This window comes from Emydura macquarii, unplaced genomic scaffold, assembly GCF_026122565.2.
Source record: "Emydura macquarii macquarii isolate MOO-44397 ecotype Brisbane River unplaced genomic scaffold, CSIRO-AGI_Emac_v2 contig_374, whole genome shotgun sequence".
Classification (NCBI taxonomy): Eukaryota; Metazoa; Chordata; order Testudines; family Chelidae; genus Emydura; species Emydura macquarii.
Genome location: NW_027130511.1, coordinates 8,133,875 through 8,160,301, shown reverse-complemented (window position 1 = coordinate 8,160,301; position 26,427 = coordinate 8,133,875). Strand labels below are relative to the sequence as shown.

At 52.2% G+C, this 26,427-nt stretch overlaps 1 protein-coding gene across 3 annotated transcripts in view; it reads right to left on the bottom strand.

Annotated features, from left to right (window-relative positions):
- Positions 1-20,384, bottom strand: part of ABCD4 (ATP binding cassette subfamily D member 4) — a 33,256-nt gene extending 12,872 nt beyond the window's left edge. For all 3 annotated transcript variants that reach the window (XR_010917203.1, XM_067533395.1, XM_067533403.1), the window contains exons 1-10: positions 20,330-20,384; positions 20,056-20,183; positions 19,320-19,459; positions 16,668-16,784; positions 16,206-16,331; positions 10,859-10,909; positions 4,297-4,391; positions 3,075-3,196; positions 1,525-1,616; positions 563-652 (exon numbers count right to left, since the gene is read on the bottom strand). Coding sequence is in view for 2 of the 3 variants with exons in the window: in XM_067533395.1 (XP_067389496.1) it covers positions 563-652; positions 1,525-1,616; positions 3,075-3,196; positions 4,297-4,391; positions 10,859-10,909; positions 16,206-16,331; positions 16,668-16,784; positions 19,320-19,459; positions 20,056-20,183; positions 20,330-20,363 (995 nt within the window). In the remaining variant the exon portion in view is untranslated. The remainder of the gene's footprint in view (positions 1-562; positions 653-1,524; positions 1,617-3,074; positions 3,197-4,296; positions 4,392-10,858; positions 10,910-16,205; positions 16,332-16,667; positions 16,785-19,319; positions 19,460-20,055; positions 20,184-20,329) is intronic.
- Positions 20,385-26,427: the final 6,043 nt, after the last annotated feature.

Below are 26,427 nucleotides of genomic sequence, written 5' to 3'. Positions count from 1 at the left end.
CTGTGTGCAGCACAGCTGCTGTTACATGAGTTATACTCACTGGGGCTCCCAGCTCACTCTGCCTCGGGGCTCCCAGCTCCAATCTTCTCAGACTGCAAGTCACAAACTACCAGACTGCAGAAACCAAACTGCTTATTCTGCTTCATGCATCATTGCCCACAACAATGGGAGTGGGACTCTGAGCTCAGCTAGCAATAATCTGACGACGATGCATGAGGCGCAGGAGAATCCATTCCTCTCCTCTGCAACCCGCCGAGGCCCAGGAACCCAGGAGGAAGGAATCTGGGAGCACAGGGGCAGTAGAAATGGCAGGAATAGAATTCACTTCGCTGGCCAGAGGACGTTACCAGTTAGAGGTCAAGGCCAGCTTTTTCAGACTTTGGGGCTTGCAGTTCTCATCTATGAAGACAGATCAGACCATTGTTATTCAGGCCGGCCTTTAGACTTCTAGGTTTGAAAAGTTCGGCCCCAGACCCCTAAACATGCCAGCAGGTCCCAACCCCTCCAAGTCCAACTCCCATTGCTGTGGGCAATGATGCAAGTACTGGCCACAGATACTCACTTGTCGAAGTCCCAGTTGGTTTTGGCTTCTGATTCACAATCTCTTTGTTTCTTGGAGAGAGACAGCAGGGTCTCCTGCAGCTCCCCAATCCTGTAAGACAGACGGGGTAGCAAGAGGGACAGAGGTGACTCTGCAGCCCTTCCGCCAACATTCCAGCTCCTGTCCTTAGCGGGCTCCTTAACAGATTGCTTTGAATATTTGTTTAGCCTGAGCAATGTGCTCAGTGCTGTACAGGACACAGAGCAAGTCCTACCCTCCAGAGCTGCCAGGCTGAACCACTGACAGGATGTGCTTGGATCCTGGGGAAATGGAAGGAGGTTAAAAAGCGTTTTCTTTTGTTGTTTTTTTTTTTAATTACTGAGAGTTCCTAAGCAGTGGGCATCATAGGAAGCTTTAGGAGGGATGCTGGGAAGGAGATGCAATCAGATAAGTGCCTGCCATTGCAAGCTACTCACTGGGCTGGAAAGCACAAGAACACCAGTGGGCTGCGACTAAGGTGTATTTTAAAGGAAGAGTTCCCCCTCCATTCAGCATCTTGTGTCCTCAGTGGCCTCTGCTGGCAAGGGGTTTCCAGTCCAGGCAATCAGCACCCAGCCCTCTGGAGAGAAGGGCTCCCTGCCAACCTCGATTCCAAAGGGGCCCACGCAGAGAAAGGTCCAGGGCAGTGATGCCCGAGTGCGAACTCTCTAGGGCATGGGCATTCAGTGTGCGTACCATGGCTGGCCCTATATGGTTTGGGGCCTATGGCTGCTATTACCATACTAAGAATGACACCTCGTACAAGCTAGTCCCACCTTGGCAATCACCCTTTCGAAGGAGCCCTGCCTAAGGTACAAGCTTCCCCACTTCTGCAAGAGCCGCAGACTGGGACATTCCCAGCAGCCTTGCACTGGAGCACCAAGAAGGCTCCCTCTCCTGGGGCCACCAGCCTGGAGACGGGCTTAAGGGAGGGTAAGTCTCACCTGTGTGTGTAGCCAGCTACGTCAGACAAGGTGGCAGAGAGATCGATGAGCTGGCTGAAGCAGCTGATGAGGTAAATGGAAACAAAGGCGTTCTGTGGGAGAATCACACGCCAGGAGAAGAGTTAGCAGAGAGACGGGGCAGCAGTGCCCAGGGCTGAGGCTGCTGTGCCTGCCCTCCCAACCAGCGAGCTAGCAGCAATGGATACCATATGCTCAGCTAGGGGCAGCCATCACTGTTGGGCATGTGCAATCGCTCAGACTCTAGGAGAGCAGTGATCCAACACAGGAATGACCCCCAGAGACAGTGGCACCAGACAAGAGACTTAACAGCGCTCGCCTATACCAGTCTAGACTCTCACCCAGGGGAGATCCCTTCTGGTGTCTGCTAGGAGCTGCCCTGTCTCACTCGCCACAACCACTGAGAGAACTGCCTCCCATAAGGCCATCCCTGTAGGGAACCCGATCAGCCCACTGCAAACACAATGACTGGCTGTGAGGCCTGGTGGTAGGACTCATGGAGGAGGGGGCACCAGGACTCATTCCACATAGGAATCCCCACTGGCCAGAACACTACCTAGAACCCTGGACGAGCGCCTCCTACCGATGTCTTAGGAACCCCAGCCTGTAGGGAGCCCCTCTCAGTACTCCAAGGGTTAAGGCCTCTAAAAGCTTTAAGCGAAAGAGAAACAATCAGAAGAACCACCAGGGAGTCCCAACAAACAAGCTGCAGCTATTCAGTTAGTACATCCAGGACTCCTGCCAGCACTGGGGTCAGTGTTCTCTCCCTAGTGTCATGCTGACCACTTCCCCCCACCCTGCACTGGAAGCGGTCTGCTGCTCTCAGACACGTGTCTTTGCTGCATAACCATTTTAGTGCTCCAGGCTGCTTTTAGATCTGCATTACTAATCTCAGGCTGTTTTTGTTCAGCTGGGAACCAGTTAGATTTGGAGGCCCCTCCTTAGGGACCTAGTGAAGCAACAAAAGCAGGAGAGAGATCAGCTTTCTAGACAGAGCCGTTCCATGTAGACAAGGGCTTTTGGAGCCAAGAATCTGGTTTGTGGATAGGCTGCTTCCGTGAGCAGCCAGCTGCTACAGCCTCTCTTCTGTTAGCAGGAACAGTGGGCTTGGCAGTGCTGCGTGGGGCCAGTCCTACTCCAATGTCTCCCGCTGTCTCAGCGGCATGTAACCTCATTTAAAAACAGGAGGGCCTGACCTGCAAATGCCTGTGCATGTGATTCAATTTCCATACGTGAGTGCAGCCAGTCAATCACACACCTAAGAGTTTGCAGGCACAAGGGCTACATTTCTAGCCTTTATGTTTGCAAAGCATCCTCAGAACATGACTCAGTGTAGTCAGCAATCCCTACTGAGGGGCAGTCACCCCCCCAGCCCTGCACAGCACATTGCTCTCTTTGGATTTAGCACCAGACCCTCAGGATTGGGGCAGCCTGTGCTACTTCACATCCCCCAGCCTTGTGTCCTGCAGGATGCAAGAGGAAGAAACGCAGTACATGGAACACATTTCCCTGGGAGATGGTACTGAACTCACCTTGCTGACCAAAGCGCTCAGCTGTGCTGGATCCAGGTCGCCATAGACACCGCTGAAGATGGGAATGGCAATCACCACATAACTCAGAATGCTGCCCAGATAGTCAAAGGTGTTGATCCCAACTGGACATAAGCACATTGGCAGGAGTTAACAAGCAGAGTTTGAGTTTGTCCCAGGCAAACCCAAATCCAATTTCTAGAGCCAATCTAAACAGAACTGGCCCTGCCCCGCCCCCCCAGCTACATTCACACACCTCACACTTGTCCCGGTCACCTGGGTGCAAAGACAGCAAAAGACCCACATCACAGGATAGCATGACAGCAGGGATGAAAACTGACCCGTTGGCATGAAGTTCCCACAGCCAGGGCACCAAAGTGGAGAAAAAGTTATTCAGATACCACCTCCCGCATAGCTAGAGTAACTTAGACAGGGCAAAATCCACCTAGCCTACTCTTTTCCAAATAGCAGAGTCCCCACAGCCTCTTAGAAACATAGGAGAGCAAAGTGGCCAGCCAAGCCGGGACGCAGGAAGGAACATCGGGGAGATCTGGCTGGGGTAGGAAGCCTGGATCACTGACCTTCCTAAGGGAACACAGCAAAGGCAGAAACGCTCAAGTGTTCAGAACAGCCACATATGCCATCCGCTGTTTGCAAACCTCTAGATTGTGTCCTGAAGGCATGGCACTCACTTGCCCTTGACCCTAAGCACAAGGGACTGGCTCAGGTGGGGCTAGAATCAGGATCACAGTCAAGATATCCAGGCAGCACCAGTGCAAGAGGGATATGCTTTACACAGGCATGGTCTCAGAGGAGCTCCCATCATCCCCACCAACCCTTCTACCTCCCAGGAGTCCATTTTCCCTTCCCCTCTTAGTGTGGATGCCCTAAATCCCAAATGGTGCTGCCACCTGCCCTCTCAGAGTCTGGATTTATGCAGGACCCATTTTCTGATTTGGTCCTCTGGCTTTACCAGTGTTTCCCCCAAACGTATCACTGTGACACTCAGCTTCATTCGCTCCTTGGCTCTCCTCTAGGAAGGCAGTGCCCCCCACACAGCACCCCTTGGTGCCAGTACACCAATATGTATGGTCTCCTGCAGCCAGGAGCAGTGATGGAGGAACCAACAGTACTGTCTGTCCCTGGGGACTCACTTCCCAGGCCTGATGATTACCCTGATGAAGCTGCCACAGGCCCCTGCAAATCAAGGAAATTCTCCACTTACTGTACAGCCACAGTTCCTTGCCCATCAACTCTCTCTGTGTCTGCAGGAGGCTCTGCAACCGGCGGTCAGTTCTCATGTGCTCTACCTGCCCAGCTCTGCAAAACAAGACTGTAGTGTGCCATGAATCTGCCATGGTCATTAACATGCTGGGTGCACTGCAGAGTGATGAAAACACTGCAGGACTATCGTAGGTATCTGGAGCATGCCCATCACCATAGTATCTGGGCAGTTACTGTGGGGGCCAGGCACCAAGCACCCAGGTACTGCTTCATGAACATGCCTCTGAGGAGCTCCTCAGCCGAGTCAGGTGGCCCTGAGAAAGACTCTGCCGGACCACCTTGGTTTTTCTATTAGACATGGAGGGCAAAAACGAGTGAAGTGATGACAGCAAGGCCCAATAGCAGACGAGCACCCTTTGGACTGCTTCATGCGCCTGAACAAAGAGATCCTTCTGGAATGGATGGACAAAACGTGGCTGTGTTCCTGGAGCCAGAAAGGGGAGCAGTGTGGTGACCTGAGGGGGTGACATCTAGCCTGTTTACCTGACCCCTGCTCTCCGAGATCCCTAGGCCTTAGCCTGGCCATTTCTCTATATCCATTACCATACCGGAGCAGACACTGGTCTGCTATGGGTCCCTCTAACTCAGGCCTTCATCATCCTGAGAAGCCAAACCCTGAACAGCTAATCCAGGCAAATCTGTACCCACCGGCATCCATAACCCTGGAGCTGTCTGACGAAGCTTTGATTTCAAGCCTGGATTGGGGCTCCTCTCCCACCCCAGCTGTAGTAGCTGCTGATACAGTCGCCGCCATTGCTGCCTCTTGGAGCTGCACCCCTGCCTGCACACTGGGAGCCTAGATCCTTGCACCGGAAAGCTCCATTTACACACCAAACCACCTGGGCTTAAGCCCGCTACAGCTGCTTCCACTCATTCTCAAAGCTTACAGTGCCCTCAGGTGGGGAAAAGCAGAAAAAGATCAAATGTTTCATTTTCACATACAAGGCTGCTTCCACACTGAATTTTTAGCAACTCTAGCTCCAGTGGAAGTGCCAGTGTAGGTCCAGGGCAGCTGCCTTTACCACTGTATTGTCCAGCTCAGCTCACAGCACGCCTAGATAATAAAACAGTGAAGATACTGGTGCCCAACTCCCACTATTGATTGCACCACTTGGGCACAGCATTGGGCTAGTTCGACGGAGGAAGAACCACTACAGGTGCTCAACCCGATAAGGCCAATGAGCCACATACACAGTGGAGACAGGGAGGGCTGGAGAATGGGGCAGCCCCTGTTGTCCCAATGACGTGATCCCACAGTGCTAAGGTGAGAGGAACGCTGACTTCACTGCCCACAGCCAGGCACTCCACTCCAGACCTTATCAAGCAGGGTTCTAGCCAATCTTATGAAACACCTTTAGTAATGATTTGGGTCCCGGGGGGGAGGGGAGCATATTGGTGAAATTCACAAGTACTACACTGGGAGGCACTGCAGACACCATGCAACATTGGGCAGATCCCGCTTGGGATAGCACAGGGGTTCTTAAACTGGGGTCAGGACCCCTCAAGAGGTCACGAGCGGTCAGCCCCCATGCATGTCACGGCTGACAACCAGAGCCCTTCAGAGCTGGGCAGCCGGAGAGCAGCGGCTGCTGGCCGGGTGCTCTGAAGGCAGTGCCACCACCAGCAGTAGCACAGAAGTAAGGGTGGCATGGCATGGGGGGGTGGGGGAGTTGCATGGCATGGGAGGGGTCTTCTCTTTTGGGGAGTTGGGGGGGGGGGGTGTCATCGCAGCCTGAAATATTTTCAAAGGGGGGTCCCAGGAAAAAAAAGTTTGAGAACCCATGGGATAGCACACTCAGTTCTGGGCACCTCAGTAACAGAAGACATTGACAGACTGGATGCAGTTCAGAGAAGAGCAACAAAAGTGACCAGGAGAACAGAGGGACTGAGCTAGAAGGAGAGAAAGAACTAAAGTCTGTCTAGGTGGGCTGAAAACAAAAGGGGAAGCAGAAGGAGGAGGGTGCAACAGGGGAGGCCTCCTGAATTGCACTGAGAAAGTAGGGCAATCGGACAGTTATCTCAAGTGCCTATACACAAATGCAAGAAGCCTGGGGAAACAAGCAGGAGGAATTGGAAGTCCTGGCACAGTCAAGAAACTATGATATGATTGGAATAACCGAGACTTGGTGGGGTAACTCACATGACTGGAGCACTGTCATGGATGGGTATAAACTGTTCAGGAAGGACAGACGGGCAAAAAGGTGGAAGAGTTGCACTGTATGCAAGAGAGCACTATGATTGCTCAGAGCTCCAGTATGAAACTGGAGATAAGCCAGTTGAGAGTCTCTGGGTTAAGCTTAGAAGCAAGAACAATAAGGGTGATGTCATGGTGGGTGTCTGTTATAGATCACCAGACCAGGAGGACAAGGTAGATGAGGCTTTCTTCAGTCAACTAGGGAAAGTTTCCAGTTCACAGGACCTGGTTCTCATGGGAGACTTCAATCACCCTGACATCTGCTGGAAGAGCAACACAGCAGAGCACAGACAATCCAGGAAGTTTTTGGAGAGTGTTGCGGACAACTTCCTGGTGCAAGTGCTGGAGCAACCAACTAGGGGCCGGGCTCCTCTTGACCTGCTGCTCACAAACAGGGAAGATTTGGTAGAGGAAGTAGAAGTGGGTGGCAACCTAGGCAGCAGTGACCATGAGATGGCAGAGTTCAGGATCCTGACAAAAGGAAGAAAGGGGAACAGCAGGATACGGACCATGGACTTCAGAAAAGCAGACTTTGACTACCTCAGGGAGCTGATGGGCAGGATCCCCTGGGAGACTAATATGAGGGGGAAAGGAATCCAAGAGAGCTGGTTGTATTTTAAAGAAACCTTATTGAGGGTGCAGGAACAAACCATCCCAATGTGCAGAAAGAACAACAAATATGGTAGGTGCCCACTTGGCTTAACAAAGAAGTCTTTGGTCAGCTTAAACACAAAAAAGAAGCTTACAAGAAGTGGAAGCTTGGTCAGATTACTAGGGAGGATTATAAAAATACTGCTTGAACGTGCAGGAATGAAATCAGGAAGGCCACAGCACAATTGGAGTTGCAGCTAGCAAGGGATGTCAAGGGGAACAAGAAGGGTTTCTACAGGTATGTTACCAACAAGAGGAAGATTAGGGAAAGTGTGGGCCCCTTACAGAATGGGGGAGGCAATCTAGTGACAGAGGATGTGGAGAAAGCTGAGGTACTCAATGCTTTTTTTGCCTCTGTTTTCACAGACAAGGTCAGCTCCCAGACTACTGCACTGGGCGGCACAGAATGGGAAGGAGGTAAACATCCCTCAGTGCTGAAGGAACAGGTTCAGGACTATTTAGAAAGATTGGACATTCACAAGTCCATGGGGCCAGATGCAATGCATCCGAGGCTGCTGAGGGAGTTGGCTGATGTGATTTCAGAGCCATTGGCTACTATCTTTGAAAGCTTGTGGCAATCGGGGGAGGTCCCTGATGATTGGAAAAAGGCAAATATAGTGCCCATCTTCAAGAAAGGGAAGAAAGAGGATCCAGGGAACCACAGACTGGTCAGCCTCACCTCAATCCCTGGAAAAATCATGGAGCAGGTCCTCAAGGAATCCATTTTAAGGCACTTGGAAGAGAGGAAGGTGATCAGGAACAGTCAACATGGATTCACCAAGGGCAAGTCGTGCCTGACCAACCTGATTGCCTTCTATGAAGAGGTGACTGGCTCTGTGGATGCGGGGAAAGCGGTGGACGTGATATACCTTGACTTTAGCAAAGCTTTTGATACAGTTGTCATGCGGGCTGGCTTGAGTGGGAGGGGGGCATTTAGTATATTGTGTGACATCAGTATATCAGAATCATGATAATTTATGTGAGATATATCGTATCTGGTACTGTTAGAAGGGATATATCGTGCTGAGTAAGATAATACTTACGTTCATGTATTATATGTAAAATGGAAGTTATGGATGTATTTGATATTTCTGTCTGTCAATTTGGGCTGGCTGAGACACACCCCAGAGAGAGAGGTGGCAAGACAATAGCCTGCTTAATGGCCCATTAAGACACTCACAGAGGCAAGGGGCCCAGGAAGAAACCCTAGGCATACCTGAAGAGTTACCAGGATTGGCCCACGTGATTCTGGACTCCATTTTAGTTCTTGTGACTTTCCACAGGTCGCATGGCCCAGGACAGAGGGTATATAAGATCAAACCACAGAATCCATTTGGTCTATGTTCCTGTCCAGTTGCAGACACACACTTACCTCTGGATCAATTCATTGTGCAACTGAACTGAAGGACTTAGACCCATCCAGGTACTGGATGTATACCAGAGGGAACTATACAAGCCTGCAACTCCACATTTCTTCCAGAAACCTTATGTATATGGACTTTCAATCATTTGTATGTATGTGATTGTTCTAATCTTTTAACATTTCTCTCCTGATTTATTTCTTTAGTTTTAGTTACTAAAGGATTGGCTAGCAGCGTGGTATTTTAGGTAAGATCCAAACTTATATTGATCTGATGCTCTGGCTGACCCCTTGGGGTCAGAGGGAACCTTTTTAGTAAAAAGAGCATAGAGTTTAAATAACTGGTCTCTTTACTGGACCTAGTGCTGATTTGGGAGCCTGGAGCTGAAATGCAGTAAAGAAGGCTGTGGGCATTTGTGGACTGGCTTCTTGATAACCAGTGTGGGGGAATCGGAAGCAGTTCGTGGCTGGTTGGGAAGCCGGGCTTCAGTGTCACCCACCAGCATGGGGAGAATCTGCTCTCCTTTTGCAGCCTGCCCGGATCTTGGCATTCTCAGGTGGCTACCCTGGGCACGGACGGGTCACAACAGTCTCCCACAGTATTCTTATCAGAAAGTTACAGAAGTATGGGTTGGATGAATGGACTATAAAATGGATAGAGAGCTGGCTAGATCGTCGGGCTCAATGGGGAGTGATCAATGGCTCTATGTCTAGCTGGCAGCCGGTAACAAGCGGAGTGCCCCAGGAGTCGGTCGTGGGGCCAGTTTTGTTCAACATCTTCATTAATGATCTGGAGGATGGGGTAAATTGCACCCTCAGCAAGTTTGCAGATGACACTAAGCTAGGGGGAGTGGTAGATACCCTGGAAGGTAGGGATAGGATACAGAGTAACCTAGACAAATTGCAGGATTGGACCAAAAGAAATCTGATGAGGTTTACAAGGACAAGTGCAGAGTCCTCCACTTAGGACGGAAGAATCCCATGGACAGCTACAGACTGGGGACCGACGGGCTAGGCAGGGGTTCTACAGAAAAGGACCTGGGGATTACACAGGATAAGAAGCTGGATGTAAGTCAGCAATGTGCCCTGGTTGCCAAGAAGGCTAATAGCATATTGGGCTGCATTAGTAGGAGCATTGCCAGCAGATCAAAGGAAGTAATAATTCCCCTCTATTCGGCATTGGTGAGGCCTCATTTGGAGTATTGTGTACAGTTTTGGGTCCCCCACTACAAAAAGTATGTGGACAAGTTGGAGAGAGTCCAGCAGAGGGCAACAAAAATGATTAGGGGGCTGGAGTACAAGACTTATGAGGAGAGACTGAGGAAACTAGGTTTGTTTAGTCTGCAAAAGAGAAGAATGAGGGGAGATTTGATAGCAGCCTTTAACTACCTGAAAGGGAGGATGGGACTAGGCTGTTCTCAATGGTAGTAGATGACAGAACAAGGAGCAATGGTCTCAAGTTGCAGTGGGGGAGGTCTAGGTTGGATATTAGGAAAGAGTTTTTCACTAGGAGGGTGGTGAAGCACTGGAATGGGTTACCTAGGGAGGTGGTGGAATCTCCATCTTTAGAGGTTTTTAAGCTGCGGCTTGACAAAGCCCTGGCTGGGATGATTTAGCTGAGGTTAGTCCTGCTCTGAGCAGGGGGTTGGACTAGATGACCTCCTGAGGTCCCTTCCAACTTTAATATTCTAGGATTCTAACACAGTCTAAAAATACCTGAGGAAGAATAGGGATGAAATTAGGAAAAGGGAACCTTAGAACAGATCTCAAGAGAGGATCCTGATAGGATGGGATGAGGCCCTTGAACAGTCTCCCAGGGCAGCGGGGAAGCCCCAGTGTGAAGCACCAGAAAGTGGTCTGTAGGCCATAGGATTATCCTCAACTAGTCCCGTAGGAGGTAGAAGAGGAGAGAAGGCTGTTCCTCTCCAACTTCTAGGAATTTAATGCACCAGGGTTATTTACTGACCACTGATAGCAGGTGCTGTGCAGAACCCAAAGGAAGACACTGTGCCACAATCACAGGTCTAGGAAACTCTTACAGGCACTTTTTCGTAAAGAAACTATATGATCCAGCACAGGCCCTGCACTTGGATCATGGCAGAGCAGCAAGTCAGAGACTTGGTACCAGGCACAGGAGGCAGAGCCAAGGGCCCTTAAACAGGAAGGGACAAGGCAGTGCAGGTAGCAGGATAGGTCACTCCCCTTACTGTTCGGGAACATGTGACCTGAGCAGTTGCTTTAGGAGCTAGAAGGATTCACGAGAAGAGATGAGAAGAAACAGGTAAGTCCATCACTTACCTGTAGAAAGCAGCTGGCTCTGCATTTACACGAATCTGCATGTGCTTGAACCTGCACAACGCAAAGCAAAATATGAGCAGTGACCAGCCCATGAATCAAACAATGAACATCCCTGCAACAGAAAAATCCATCGCTGCTCCTGCCATCATGCCAAGGGACCCAATCGATTCTTAGCCCAGGAATGGGCCTGAACACAAGGCCAGAGACCTTGAGCCAGGTTCACCAGAGCACTACACTGCCCTATACATAGGTACCATCATACCAGGTCAGCTCAGTAGTCTAGTTTGGTCTCCTCCCTTCTGCACCTATCACATTAGCCCACCGGCATTCCATCCCTTGGGACAGTTCGGTGTCCCATCTCCGGTGACTAGCCCAGTATCTGTGATACACTGGATCAGATCAATGGGCCCATCTAATCCAGCATCCCCATGCTGCACCGTATCACACCAATGGGCACATCTACTCTGGCATCCACACCTCTGACAGTGATGGATGCTGGATGCTTCAGAGGAAGCTGTCAAACCCTTACAGTGCATCCAGTCGTTGACAGAAGGGGAAGGAAAAACAAGGCTACTTACCAGTAACCGATGTTCTTCGAGATGCGTTGCTCATGTCCATTCCACTATAGGTGTGTGCACGCCTCCGTACACCGTTACCCAGAACTTTTTTCCCCTTACCAGATCCCATAGGGCCGGCTCCGGCACCCCCTGGAGTCCCACACACATGCCACGGTATATGAGGCGCTGCCGGCCCTACACCCCCCCCTCAGTCCCTTCTTTCTGCCAACTCCGGCAACGGGGATGTGGGGTAGGTTGTGGAACGGACATGAGCAACACATCTCGAAGAACAGCAGTTACTGGTATGTAACCTTGTTTGCTTCTTCGAGTGCTTGCTCATGTCCATTTCACTATAGGTGACTAACAAGCAATACCTTTGGAGGTGGGTTGGCGTTACCAGTGAGCTGTCCTCAGCTCTGCTCTGCCAAATCTCGCGTCCTCTCTCGCCTGCTGGACGATAGCATAGTGGGACGTGAAGGTATGCTCCGATGACCAGGTGGCAGCTTTGCAGATGTCCTGCAGAGGCACTCTCTCCAGGAAGGCTGTAGATGAGGCTTGAGCTCTGGTTGAGTGCACTGTGATGGTTCCCAGAAGCGGCACCTTCGCCTGCTCGTAGCAAAATTTGACGCATGATGTAATCCAGAGATGCAGTGGGTGGAGACAGGTGATCCTTTCATCCGGTCGGCCACTGCGATGAAGACCTGTGTCGATTTCCGGAACAGCTTTGTATGCTCGATGTAGAAGGCCAGGGCTCGTCTCATGTCCAGTGAATGCCATCTCCTCTCCTCCTCCAAACTGTGAGGTTTGGGAAAAACACAGGGAGAAAAATATCTTGGTTATAATGAAATTGGGAAACCACCTTGGGTAGGAAGGCCAGATGCAGCCTCAGCTGGACCTTGTCCTTATAGAATACTGTATAAGGGGACTCTGAGGTCAAGGCCCTAATCTCGGAGACCCTCCTGGCTGAGGTAATGGCCACCAGGAAGGCTACTCTCCATGAAAGCAGGAGCAGAGGGCATGAAGCCATGGGTTCGAAGGGGTGCCCCGTGAATCTCGAGAAGACCAGGTTGAGATCCCAGCGAGGCACCGGGTCACGGACCTGCGGATAAAGCCTCTCCACCCCTTGAGGAACCTGACCAACATGGGATGGGAGAACAGCGATCTCCCCTCTAGCGGCTGATGGAAGGCCGAAATGGCTGCCAGGTGAACCTTCAATGTGGCCAGCGCCAGACCCTGGAGCTTTAGCTGGAGCAGGTACTCCAGGATCACCTGTATAGGCGAGAGACTGGGCAGGATACCCTGGCACTCCACCCAAGAGGTAAACCACCTCCACTGAGCCCGATACACGACCTGTGTGGAAGGTTTCCTGCTGCCAAGCAGGACTTGCTGGACCTGCACCAAGCAGGCTCTCTCTCCCTCCGTTAGCCACAGAGACGAAAGGGTGTGCAAATTTTTCCTTACCTAGACGATTGGCTGATCAGTGACCCTCACTTGCTCCATGTGCAGCAGGCTGGGACCGCTCATAAACGAGCAGAAGTCCACACTAAGCCCAGTGCAACGCATAGAATTAATTGGGGTCACCCTGGATGCTTCCCAGGCCAGAGCCTTCCTGCCTCAGCCACGTTTTGAGGCAATGGTCTCTATCATCTCCCAGCTGCACCGATGCCCCACGACAACAGCAGCGTCACAGGATGTCTGGAGCGCTGCCCTAGCTACCGTGGTTTCCTCCTCCATGATGGTGCTAAAGTCTGCCGCCTGGTCCTGGGGCAGGGCCTCAGCAAACCGCCTGAGGGAGTCCCACAGGTTGAAATAATATCTACCCAGGAGGGCCTGATGGTTGGCAATCCTGAACTGCAGGCTTGCCGTGGAATAAACCTTTCTCCCAAACAAGTCCAGCTTCTTATTGTCTTTGTTCTTGGGAGTGGACCCTGGCTGACCTTGCCTGTCTCGCTAGTTAGCCACATCTACCACCAGGGTTCCCAGGGCAGGGTGAGTGAACAAATACTCAAACCCTTCGGCCGGGACATAATACTTTCTCTTAGCCATCTTTGATGTAGGGGCGACTGAGGAAGGGGTTTGCCACAGGGCCTTTACAATCTTAAGGACCCTTTCGTGTACTGGGAGGGCCACTCTTGCTGGGGCAGCCACCGCCAGCACATTAAAGAGGCTATCTTCGGCCTCTTCTAACTCCTTCACCTCCAGCCCTAAATTGGAGGCCACGCTCTTGAGCAGCTCCTGGTGAGCCCTGAAATCCTCCAGTGGTGCTGAGTGGTCCCGGGAGACTGCCTCATTTGGTGAGGAGGAAGAGGATTGCCAATGTGCGTCCTGCGGGTGCGCCCCCTCCTAGCAAAGGGTTGCACCTGTTGAGGGTCCCTCCATGGGGTCCGACTCCTTGTCGGAGGAGTGGTGTCTATGGGCCTTCTCCTGTGCCGGAGGCACGGACTGCACCCCTGATGACAATGGATTGGGGCCCCGGCCCCATCTGGATACCCCATGGAGCCCAATAAGGCCATTGTTGTGGCCATTAACCCTGGGGCCAAGCCGGGGCTGACTGAGTCACAGGCTGTGATGCTTTGTGGGGGCGTCGGCTCTCCTGACAACTGTCCCCCCTGGAAGACCCTGAGTCGCTGGACCAGCAGTGCCGTGTACGTCCTCAGTCCCAGGCGCCTATCCATGCCGGGGACCGCCCTCTTGATGCCTCCGACCTGGAGGACGATGAGGACTGCCTCCGTCGCCGTCAGCACTGCTCACGAACAGAGGTGCACTCCGAAGAGCTATAGGTATCAGAGCGTTGTCTCGGTACCGATGATTTCTGCTGCTGCTTGCCTTGCGGCCCTGCAGACCTTTGGTGACCGAGGTCGGCGCTGCTCCAAACTTCTCAGTGCCAAGCTGGACTCTGGCAACCGGGATCTTCGTTGTGGACTGCGTGGTGCTGGGTCCTCCGATGGCGACCGGGTTCTGTGCCGCCTCAGTGCGGGCTGACTCCTCGATGCCGGGTCCTCTGACAGTGACCAGTTTCTGCACCATCTAGATACGGGCAAACTCCTCAGTGGCCATGGATCTGGAGCTGTCCGAGCACTGACGGGCAGACCTCGACCGGTGCCGCCTCCTGGCATGTGCTGCCTCCGGTGCCAGGGATCGACATCAACGCCGAGAGGGAGACTCCACGTCCTGTGCCAGAGCAGGTCAGCTTGACGCTGCCGACCTGGAACGGCTACTGGGAGAGCGGCTCTGCTCTACCCTCGGAGACCGTCCAGCGGGAGAGCTTCCTCCCCATACCGGGGATCTCCACTGCCATTCTGGGGGACCCAACACGGGTTTCCCCCGTGACACCGGCCCCTTCTCCCTCGGTGGAGGGGTGGGCAGAGGTGGCAGAGGCAAGGCCAACAAGGCTCTTGCCGCCTGAAAAGCGTCCGGTGTTGACGGCGTCAGCAGGGGCACTCTCCCACTCCCAAGAGTCGGGGAGGCTCCCTGACTGGAGATGCAGGCACCGGAGAAGACTTGACGGGCCGGGTCCGGTGCACCTCCGTACTCGACCCTGCCCGTACTGACGGCGCAGGGGAGTGTCCACGCTCTGCACACTGCTTCTTCCTCTTCGGTACCGGTGATGTTGCGCAGTGCTGAGTTGACACCAGTGCCGGCAGTGCGCTCTGTACCAAGGTCACGCTCGGTGCCGAGGTGGAGCAGGCCAGCTCGGACGCCGGGCAGAGCACTGCCTCCATCAACAGGGCTTTCGACCGGATTTCTCGGTCCTTTTGAGTCCTCAGTTTAAAAGCCCTGCAGATGTTACACTTCTCTTTTCTTTGTGCTTCCCCCAAGCACTTAAAGCAGCGGTCGTGCGGGTCACTGAGCGGGATGGCCTTACCGCAGGAGGCACACGGCTTGAATCCCGGTGACCGGGACATAGCCCGGCCGCTTGAAGTCCCCACAGGGGCTTGCCTTATCTCTAACAACACTTAACTAACTAAAACTAACTTAGAATAACAAACAAATCCAAAGAAGGGGAATAGTACTTGCTGAGAGCAAGGCTAGTTCCAGCAACCGTCACGGGCAGAAAGAAGGAACTGAGGAGGCGGAGGGCTGGCAGCACTTCATATACCGTGGCATGTGCACAGGGCTCCAGGGGGCGCCGGAACCGGCCCTACGGGATCTGCTAAGGGGAAAAAAGTTCCAGGTAACTGTGCACGGAGGCATGCACACACCTATAGCGGAATGGACATAAGCAAGCACTCGAAGAAGAATCAGTTTATGCCCTGAAGCATAAGGAGAGATTTAAAAGAACTAGGATGACTATGTGTGGGGATTTCAGGTACATCATGAAGGTTAAGTGCATCTGTGTGGTGGGAGGAAGAGGAGTGCCTCAAGTCTTAGCCACCATCCTGACTGATTAGTGATGTGGATCAAGGCCCACATTAACAGAAGTGCCGTGCTCACTCTGCTGCACAGCACCTCATTGCACTAGCAGCAGCAGCAGAGAGGGATCAGCGAACAACACTGATGGCTGGACCAGGGGTGCTGTCTCACCAAGCCACACTCTACGGGCAGGGGTGGCTGGAGCTTCGCAGGTTGACCCCAGATCAGTCTCTCTAATGCTGGATTCAGTGGGCTGGTTGTGGAGCTAAGCAGGCTGACTTGCTTAGTCAGGGGACGGGGGAGAAGATTAGCCACATGGGTCAAACACTGAGTGGCCGGACTGGGGGCTGAGCAGGCTGGCATTAAACGGAGGAGTTCCAGGAGGGAAGGGTCAGCAACACGGAGACTGTGACCCTGAAAGGCTGCTGAGCACTCACCTGAAATCCCCCTCCAGCTTCTCCTGCTGCACCAGTTTCGACACAATGGGGCTCATCAGCACCTTGTTAACAACTGTCCCAATGACAAAATACCCAAAGATACTTACTGGGCCCAGCCAGCCGGTGCTAAAGGGGAAGATGGAGAGAGGTTAGCTAACAAACCCAGGAAAGGCCACACACCAGCACACTAGAGGGGGCATGTAGTCACAGCAATACCCTGCCCACTATTGCTGGGAACCCTACACATGAATCCTTGAACACTAGAGCTAGGAACTCCCCTCCACACACCCCCCAAATATAGTCAGTCACCCCCATCATAACAGTGCCAAGAATCCCACACCACTTGCTAATGCCAGGATTCAACTCCCAGCCACTAAGCTCTGAGAACCAACGCACCGCAGCGGATGGTATGTAAGCAGCTGAGAGGGGCAGCATTCCAATGGGAAGGTGCAGAGATCCTACCTGTGAAAGCACTGATAGGTGTAGTAGCCCAGTGTAAAAGGGGAGATGATGAGTTTACTGGCCATCAAGCTTAGCTGTCTGCAGAACCTCTCCACATCCTGACTGATTCGCTGGTCTCTGCTCAACATAAAACCAACACTGACTGTTAAAGCGAAGTATGAAAGCAAGAACAAATCAGAATCAGAAATAATGAAGGCCCGTTAGAGCACACCCACTTCCTTTTCCTCCCTACACGCCCCCCCCCTCCCGCCCCCGCTCCCTTCCTACATTCTGGGCAGGGCTATTCCATTGTCTATTGTCAAGGTTTTGTCCAAACCAGACTTTGAGGAAGCAAGTGTTGTAACCATCTCTCATCAAGTTATGTTTTAACTAGACTAAGCCCATGGCTGGGATGTTGCCTTTCATTTGTCTGTTAAGCAACATCTATGGTTCCATATAAGGAATATTAATTCAGATACCCTGCTAGAGCCCGGAGCTGTTTGGATGTGCCACACAGACAGTGCTCAAAAGCCACTACTTATTTCCCCCAGTGCAGAGGGGAGGGAGTGAGACAGAAAGGGAGAGAGCTCATACGATGTGATCAAATTGGGGACTAACAAAAGGCTACCTCGCCTTTACAGTTTAGCCTCTAACTTCCTGGTGCAGAGGAAAACCCATCAGACAAATTTATGTCGTGGAGTATTTTCATTTATGAGCCAGAGCAGAACACATTTCTTTGGTAGCTGGGAATGAAAAGTATTCCATAATGATACAATAAATTCATTCTGCCACAGAATTTAGAGTTGCTGCAGTAGGATTTGATCCTGTGTTGCCAAGGAGCCAATAGGGCCCTGATTATATAGATGCATCACTGCAGCATCTGAGCCCATTCCAAGGTTAAAAGCAAACATTTGACTAAGATAAGTCTGGTGAGGGGCCTCTCTGGTTCTTCCCCCTGAAGGAACAGCTGAATGTGAGCATTTCTGGTTTTGATCCATGCTCTGCACTGGCTGCCTACCATACTAATGAGGCACCCAGGTGTCTTGGCATTAGGTACTACTTTCTAAACCTGTTTTTGCAAGTCTGGTTTAATGCAAAGTTTTGTCAGCAGCAAACATTTCTTGAGGTTTGTGGCAGCTCTAGTCATGGCTGGAGAATCATATAGTTCAGTGCCACTCCTGTATCTCCATCCCACACAGACCTGGTGCCAAGTGACTTTTATTTCAGAATGATCAGGATCTTCTTAGTCGAGAGGACTAAATTACTTCACGTCATCTCCATTAACAAGAGTTATGGTCCCCATTAACCAATCATTTCCTGTAACTATCTCTGGGCTCAGCTCAATTCCCTGGGAGGTATCACCAGTCAGAGAAGTGCATTGTACCATGGGTTATCCAAGTATGAAGCAGCCATTCCTCAGCCTGTAGGCAGACCTGTGTATAATGTCATTATGTAGCCAGGTAACTTGTAACAGAATTGGTTTCTGGTTTTTAAATTTGCCACAAGTATTTGGTATAGAATCTGAATTTAAAAAAAATGCAGAGTCCCCATTCCTTCCAACTGCGATCTGAGTGCAACTAACACAGTGTTGACTATGCAAGCCTATAGGCAGCCTGAAACAACAGCTCTGCAGGGGTGACAGCTAAATGGACAGACCACTCCAAAGCCTAATGATGTTAATTCAAAAGGCAGCACTGTTAACTATTTGACTGCTGATCATTTTATCAGAATCATCCAGCTAATACACCTCTCCTCTCATCTCCCTGCTTGTTGATGCAGTGGCAAATATTGCAGTTAGGTGCAATGGAGAAGACAGCTGTCAAAGTTTGCTGGATCAACTACAAGGAATTCAACTCTCCGCCCACTACTTCCAATTTCAAAGTCACCTCTGACCCTGCCCAAAAGGAAATAGGAAAGGGACGATACACCCTCTTCTTCAGTTCTAAAAGCCTCAACTGCAAGAAACAAAGCCAACTCCCAAGCCTTTCCCGGGTGCCAAAAGCCCGAGCTGATTCCAGCCTGGCTGTCAAAATCTTTAAAAAAACCAAACACCTGCACCCAATAAAAATTCTGGGTAGTTTAAGATTAAAAAACAAGGAACCCTATCCCGACTGGACTGGGGAGAGGACAAGTGCTGCATGGTTCAAAGGTGCCAGCCACAGGATAACATGCAGCGCAGCACATGGGGTCTTGTTTATAACCAATACCACTCTGCAGATAACTAGTCTCATTTTTTTTAAGCCTCAAGTGGGCATATTTTCCTTGCTCTGTATCTGAGCCACCTGCCCCAAAGGTCTTTGAGAGGGAAGCAAGGCACTGCAGAAGGGAACTGGCATGGGGAGAGAGGAGTGTCTGGGAGAGGGGGGTTGCATGAGGCAGGAAAGACCTGGCAGCACAGAGGAAGATCTACCAACAGAAACAGCAGCACTTGTTGCCACTGTGCAGGCAGTGAGATCTTTTGGCAGTGAAGAGACTGCCCTCCACATGACACAGAGAGAGGGGCCCAGGACACCCAGCCCTAGAGAAAACCCACAGAGCAGAATCATACACACAGAGAGAGCTCAAAATGGTGCCCTACCAAGGGCAGCCAGATATACAGACATGGCAGCAAAGAGCGAGGAGCAGCACAGGAGACACCAAGCAACAGGCTGAAAGAAGTTGCAAACAGCCTACGGGTTATCGATGTCCTCCCGCAGCATGTTCAGGGTGTAATACACCTGGCCCTGAAAATAGCAGCCGTGAAGGTATTCGGTGAGAGTCTTCCTCCAGCTCACGTACATCAGGTTGCAGATAAACTGGCCAAAGCTTTTCAGCTGGGACGGCAAAGAGAAAAAAGGGGGCAAGGAGAGCAATCACTGAACAATACAAATCCAAAATGAATCAGCAATGAAAAAACTGAACGGTCCTCTCCACATTCAGCTGTCTGCACAGGACGGAAGGGAGGCCCAGAGTCTGCACCAATGGGTCAGCTGAATGCAACCTAAAAGTTCATTCTTAGCACGGTTACAGAGCAGACTTTGTCCAAGTCCCATCAGAGACTCTTGCTCCCGGGACTAAAGAGCTGGGAGTGCCTCAGAAGCGGAATATTTCTGGCCATTCTTAGCTCTAACTTGTATGACACCTGGCCACCTGTAGCACATCACAGTATTACATCCCTCCCTTTGGGCACTCAGCTCGAAAAGCAACACTGCAGGCAGACGAGGGGTCCCTGTCTGACAAATGGATGCCCGCCTATCTGGAGAACCCAGGCTTGAGAGCACACACTGCAGCCTAGGGAGGGCTCTCCTTTATCATAGGGTCCCTCTCCTTCCTCCACACCCAAAGAGGGCAGATAGGGAGGGGGGTCCTGTCTTACCATGGGATCCCTCTTTCCTCTCCCTAGCCCTCTGGGAGCACATGCCTCTCTTACCGTGGAGTTGAGTATGATGAGTACCACAGCAATTGCAGTCAGGGTTTTGAACCCAGAGAAGTCCTTGCTCCCCAGGACCCCATAGTACTGGCTGGGGATCAATCCCACCTGGTAAATGAGCAACTGCTCTGGGAAGCAACAAAAAAACACGGAGGGAAAATGAAGGGCTGAGGCAGCACACTGGAGGAGGAGTAGAGGCAAGAAGCATGCCCCAATGAAAGGCCAGGAGTCACCCCCCACCCTCTGCGCCCAGCCCAACCATTCACTCGCTCACCCAACAGAGCAATGCTGAGGAGGGTCAGGAACATCAGCACATTCTGGGAGGACCATCTGGGAAACAAGACGGCCTGGATCTTCACGAAGCGTCGCAAGAACTGCAGGTCTAGCTGGGGCAGGGGCCTACAGAGAGAGACAAAGAGCAGGAGAGTGAGGTTAGGAAGCAGGCCCTGGACTCCTGGAGGTCGGAAATGTTCTATGTAATCTGCCTTTTTACAGAGAAGCAGTCATCTCTGCTCCTCCTGTCCCATCCCACAGCCTGCTTCCCTGGAACCAGGCTCTATTAACCCTTCCTCTACCTCAACAGAGGAGCCTCACATGCCCAGTGACAGTTGCAGGAGAGGCCAGGAACCAGCCTCAGGTCATCCAGAGTGTTAACGACCCTACATGCCAAGAGAACAACAGCAGAGCTGCTCCATGGAACATGCACCTGCTTGGTCCAAGGCCATCCGGCCAGTCAGGGATCAAGCGTGTTCATAAGAATTCAGTAGCCAAGGATTCCAGAGCAGAGCTTTTGTGCTGGTGGGTCCCAAAGAAAAGTAGCTATGATGGCGCCTCATGTTGGAGAGTATGAATCCTTGCCTGTACTTCCCTCCAGGCTGAGACAGGCCTGGCCTCTCATTATGTTCCATGCTCCAGGTAGGATCCAGGCCCCATGGTTGGTGGGTGGGATCAATCCCAACCACTGAGTGTGAATCAGGGCAGCGGCTGCTCCGGCATTCTGCATCTGCCTCCAGTGCCTGCCCCAAAAGTCTGGCTATCTTACAGGCTGGTAACATGGATCTAACTTGCCCTGCCAATGAAATACCTGACCTGGCAAAAGCAGGGGGGATCCCTTCTAGGGGAGGGATAAAGCCCATTTATCCACAACCCCTTGGGAAAAGGACCAGCCTGACTCTGGAGCGGGATCCTTCTCCGGGCTAACCGAAGTCCAGAGGCTAAGTCACCTACCTGCCTCTTGCTCCCGGGATCACCCTGCCTTCGCTGGGTTCCCATCTGCTCCTACATCACATTCACACACACATTCACATTCATTCACACACACACACACACACACACACCCCGGGCCCTGCGCCGCTCTGCCCCCAGCACCGCCGCGGTGCTGCCCGCGCCCCATCCCCAGCTACCCGGCTGCATGGGCGGCCCGCAGCGCCGTAGGGCCAGCGCACGGCCGGCTCCTGCCCAGGGCCCCACAGGCAGCGCGGGCTCGGCCCCCCACCGCCCCAGAGCGGCCCCACGGATCCTGGGCACCAGGTAACTTCCCGGCGTGGGCTCCCGGCCCGCCCCGCCCCGCCAGACAACGCGCCCCCCATACACCGCATCGGCCAGCCACGGCCGGCTGCTCCCGCTCCCGCTCCCGCTCCCACTCACCGGCCGCCGGCCCGGGCGCTGGCCGCCGCCGCCGCCGCCGCCGCGCTCCCGACAGCCATGACCCCGCTACAACCCGAGCCAGAGTCCACCGAGACTACGAGATACTCGAGCCCCGCCCCTGCAGCGTCCTCCTGCCCCGCCCCCAGGCGCTGCCTGATGAATATTCATTACCTCTCATGAATATACAAAGTACACGCTTCCCGGCCCGCCCACCAATGGAACTATAGAGTCTCTGCACCACGGGACAGACGGGCCGCCGCGAAGCGTAGGATTCGACTGCCGAACTAGAGCAGTTCCGGGAAAAGCAGGGAGGAGACTCGGAGCGGACGCGAACAACAGGGTAGCTGGCAAGGCAAATCCCATACCATAGACATCTCCCCGGGGTGGCTAGAAGAGCCACAGCTCCTGTGCTGTCGCCCCCTTACACTCCCATCCAGCGGGGAAGAAAGATAATGCAGCCCTCACAGCCCAGAATCATCACCACCGCTCCCTACCCCACAGCGCCCCCTAGCGCCACTGTCTGCACTATGGGGAAAGCAATGCACAGCGCCCCCTCCTGGGTCACCACATGCTCCTCGTAGCGCCTGGGCTTTCTTGGCGGCTCCCCCCTTTCCCAGCCCTTTTCCCTTTTCGAAGTACATTTCCCCAGGGCTGAGTTATATCGGGCTTGTGCTCACCCAATAGATGAAGTATCCAGGGAGGTGATAAAGGAGTTATGGCAGAAATGAGCAGCTCTCATAATCATATTCATAGTCCAAGATTTGCCACATAAAATTCTCTTCATTCAAAAGCTCTTAAAACAACACACTGCCGCCAAGCCTAGCAATGTGAATAGCCCAGGCTGAGAAATAACCCTCCTCTGGGCAACTGTGTGTAAACTGCGTTGTGTTTGCACGTGGTGAGCCCCTTGTACAACCAGTGATGCCACTTAAAGCACAGTAAAGCACTAGGAACATAAAACAAGCTTACGTGGATTGTCATCTTTTTATCTCTTACATTTTTCACAGCTGAGTCACTCACTGAAAACCTACAGCAGTTACGTATCTTCCCCAGAGAAACCAAATAAATCGCCATCCAATGCACGAAGTTAAGGCTGAGAATTTCTCCCCTCTGCAGACAAGTCAAGTTGCCATGACGTTATATCTGGGAATTTAAACACTACCTGGCAGTGATAATTCCAACATCAACCCACAAACCCCTCCACCCTGATGTTCCAGCACCAGCTCCTTACAAATAGGGAGTGGTGGTTTGGTCAAACCCTATCCCCTCAAACAAAGCCCAACCAAACTCTCCGTCTGAGCTAGGGCTGGTTCCATCAACGTTATGGATTGCCGACACAATCTGTGCCACCTGCTGCCACAGGTCCTCTCTGGAGCTTCCTTGGCTGTGCCAGTCCAGAGCCACAATGTCAAGATAAGCCCAACACCGGTGCTAGCCATATACATTCTGGGCTGTCACTATCAGCACAACTCTCTGGTGGCCCGAGTCCAAAATTGGGCACCACCCCTTGCCATTTGGGGAGCAAGGATGGAGCCACAGAAATGCCTGACCCTCCTCATGAAGATCCCCATGGATTGAGAGAAGGCCCCCTGCAGGTGGCAAGCATTCCTCTCAAGAGTGCTACTGCCAGAGGAGTTGAGGAAGGAAAGGAGAATGGCAGGGTTGATGATCCATGGGGTGGGGGTAGCGGGGGCCTCAGAAGTTTCAGAGAAGCATTCCAACAAGTAACCAGAGCTTTTTGTGACTGCCCTATTGCTCTTTTCAAGCAGGTTTCTCTTTCCAGGATCACACAGCACAGGACAAACAGCACGGAGGCCAGTAAAGAAGACATTAGAAATAATACATAATAGCTAAGTGATGGCTAATGGCAAAATCCCACATGTGTCCCGTGATCCTGTGATGAAACCCCTAATGTAAGGGATAAACACAAGAGGGCAGAGTGGAGGTTGGTGAAGGAGCAGGAGGGGGAGGCAGAGTGAGACTGATGCAAAATGGGGAGGGTCTGTGGTGGGAGGGTGAAGTAGGGGGACAAGATAGGGTCAGCTACTGCTGACTTTCCTGGTCTTTCAGAGATCTCATCTTTAATGCTGGAGTCAGTTCAAACTATTGGTTTGAAATTGCCATCTTAACTCTGTGTTAGGAAACCTTTTTGGGTTTTGAGGAAAATCTGATTGAAAAGGGATTTAAGCCTCTTTGGGCTTGAGGCCCTCATTTCCTCACAATCCACCTCACACCTGGCCCTCTCTGTGTATCCCTCCCCCCACTGCGCCTTTGGGCCTGTCCTCGCACGCACCCACACACTCCCTGTGCGGAGAGCAACCTCGCTCTCCTGTCCTGTCCCGTCACTCCTCGCCACTCGGCTGCGTCTCCGCACTCATCTCTGCTCAGGCACTAGCTGCTCCTGTGCCTGCTCAGTTTAAAAAGAAACAAAGTCAGACTCTACATAATCATAAATAATCAATTAAAAATCACACACAATCCTGCAAATGGCGCTCTCCCCTGGGCAGTGTCCCTGTCCCCTGGTTCTCATCTCAGCCCCCTTCCTGTCACAGGCTGTTGTGATGCACAGATTTATCAGTCATATTTAAAGGTCAAGCTCCAAAGGGCACAGACCATCTCAGTCAAACACTGAGCCCACTAGCATGGAATGTTATGGCTATAACATCACAGAAATAAACGTCCGCCGTTGCCATAAAAACTGGTGATGGCAGCCCAGGGCCAGTTCCATCCCATCAGAGGGGCAGTCTGTAAGAGGTGGCATTTGTATACCTTGTCATGTCAGTAATCACTTAAATCTGCTTCGCTCTCTTCCCCCTAGGAAGAGTAAGCAGCCTCCCGGCCAGGGCCGAATATTCAAGGCCAGGCTGTAATAAACTGGACTCCTCCACTTTGGATGCTTGGAAGCCAGAGGGGGGTCTGACACACTCATACATGCTGGGCTGCAATTGTCTATTCCAAACTCTTTCCCACCACCCTTTTGTCCTCCCCCTGCCTCATACAGCACCTGCTGTGAGCTCCATTTAGTGTATCAGTTCCAAGAATTTCCCCAGCCCCTCCTGACACAGCCAAGATCAAGAACAAAAGAGGTGCGCATCCTCTGGGCCTCTCTAGCAGCTTTTCCCCCTCCCCCACAAAGCCTGTGTCCTAGACAGTCGGAGCCGCTCTCAGCACTGAACATTTGCATCTTTTACAACACCCTTCCCACTTCTCACACTTCTCCACTAGCAAAGGGTTTGTCCATTCCAGGACGTGCCTCAGGGCAGGGCTGGGGAGTGAGTCCTGGAATCAGATCTTCTGGGGCCGTGCAGCACTGTTTACACCACAGGCCATTTCATATCTGCTGTCCTGATGGCAGGCCCCAAAGGGTCCCTTCTGCACTGCAGGGCCCTGGCAGAGGGATTTGCTATTGATTCAGAAGTCAGAGAAAGAGGAGCTCTGATAGGTCCCATGCAGCTGACCCCCTGCCGGCAGTGCAGCATAGTTCCCTCTAGCAGTGTACTAAGCAGGGCTTCCGCCAGTCCAGTTCTCAATGAGCCATGAGATAAGGCTGCCACTCCCTTCCCTGCACAGAACTCGACTGATCTCACCATTCAGAAATTGCCTGAGATTCAGCCTGTATTTTCCTTGGCTCCATCCATCCTATTACTCTCAGTTATACCCCCTTGCACACCTCCCACAATCCCCTTACCTCCTGGGTGTTCTCCCTGCTCAGCCTGATGTTCCATGACCAAGCTAGACAAACTTAGCTCTATTCAACTTTCCTCATCAGTCAGTCAGTCTCTCAAGCCCCTGGACCATTCTTGTTTCTGTTCTCTAGCTCCTTCCAGGTTGCAGGTAACCTTCTGAATGCAGCACTGCAGAGGCAGCACCATGTGGACAGTGACTATTATTCCCTTTGACAGAGTGACAATGCCTTTTTTGCAGCCACGCTGCATTGCAAGCTGCCTATTCCCCACATTCAATCCCACCCAGCCATTCCTGCTTCCCAGGTCCCCCCTGCCACTGAGTAACTGGATTTGGGATTATCTTCCTCCAGACATATCAGCAGAAGCTTTCCAAAGTTGAGGCCTTGTCTACCCTAGAAAGTGTTGTCAATGCAAGTTACAGCGATGATCAAAAAGCGCTGTAATTACAATGCTTGCGCCTGTCCACACAGCACTCGTGTCGCTGAAGCACGGCCACACTTGGTGCTGTAGCATCGACAGTGAGAGCAGTGCACTGTGGGCAGCTAGCCCATTGTGCAACTTGCCAGCTTGTGCCACTAGGAGTTGTGGGAAGGCAGAGAGGAGCGCAGTGCATCTTCTCGGGTACGGGCTCAACGTCCCATGATGCAGTGATTTCCGTCCCGTCGTTCCATGGGTTTCCGACTGCATTTCGCAGCATTTTTTAACAGTCTCAGTTTCCTGAGTGCTTGCCCTCTCTCTGTGAAAGGATGGATCCTACACTGCTCTGCACTGTTGTCAGAGTTCTGAACACATCATGGCTGGACATGAAGTGTATCATGAGCTCTCAATTGGAACAGGAATCCAAGGTGCATGACCTGCTGTGTGACATGCAAACAAACAACGCCAGATTACTGTTTGCATTCACGGAGCATCTGCAGAAGGAGTATCTGCACAGGGAGCATCTGCAGCTTTTGGGCGCGTGAAACAAGCACTGAGTGGTGGGATCGCATCGTTATGCAAGTCTGAGATGACAAGCAGTGGCTGCAGAACTTTCAAATGC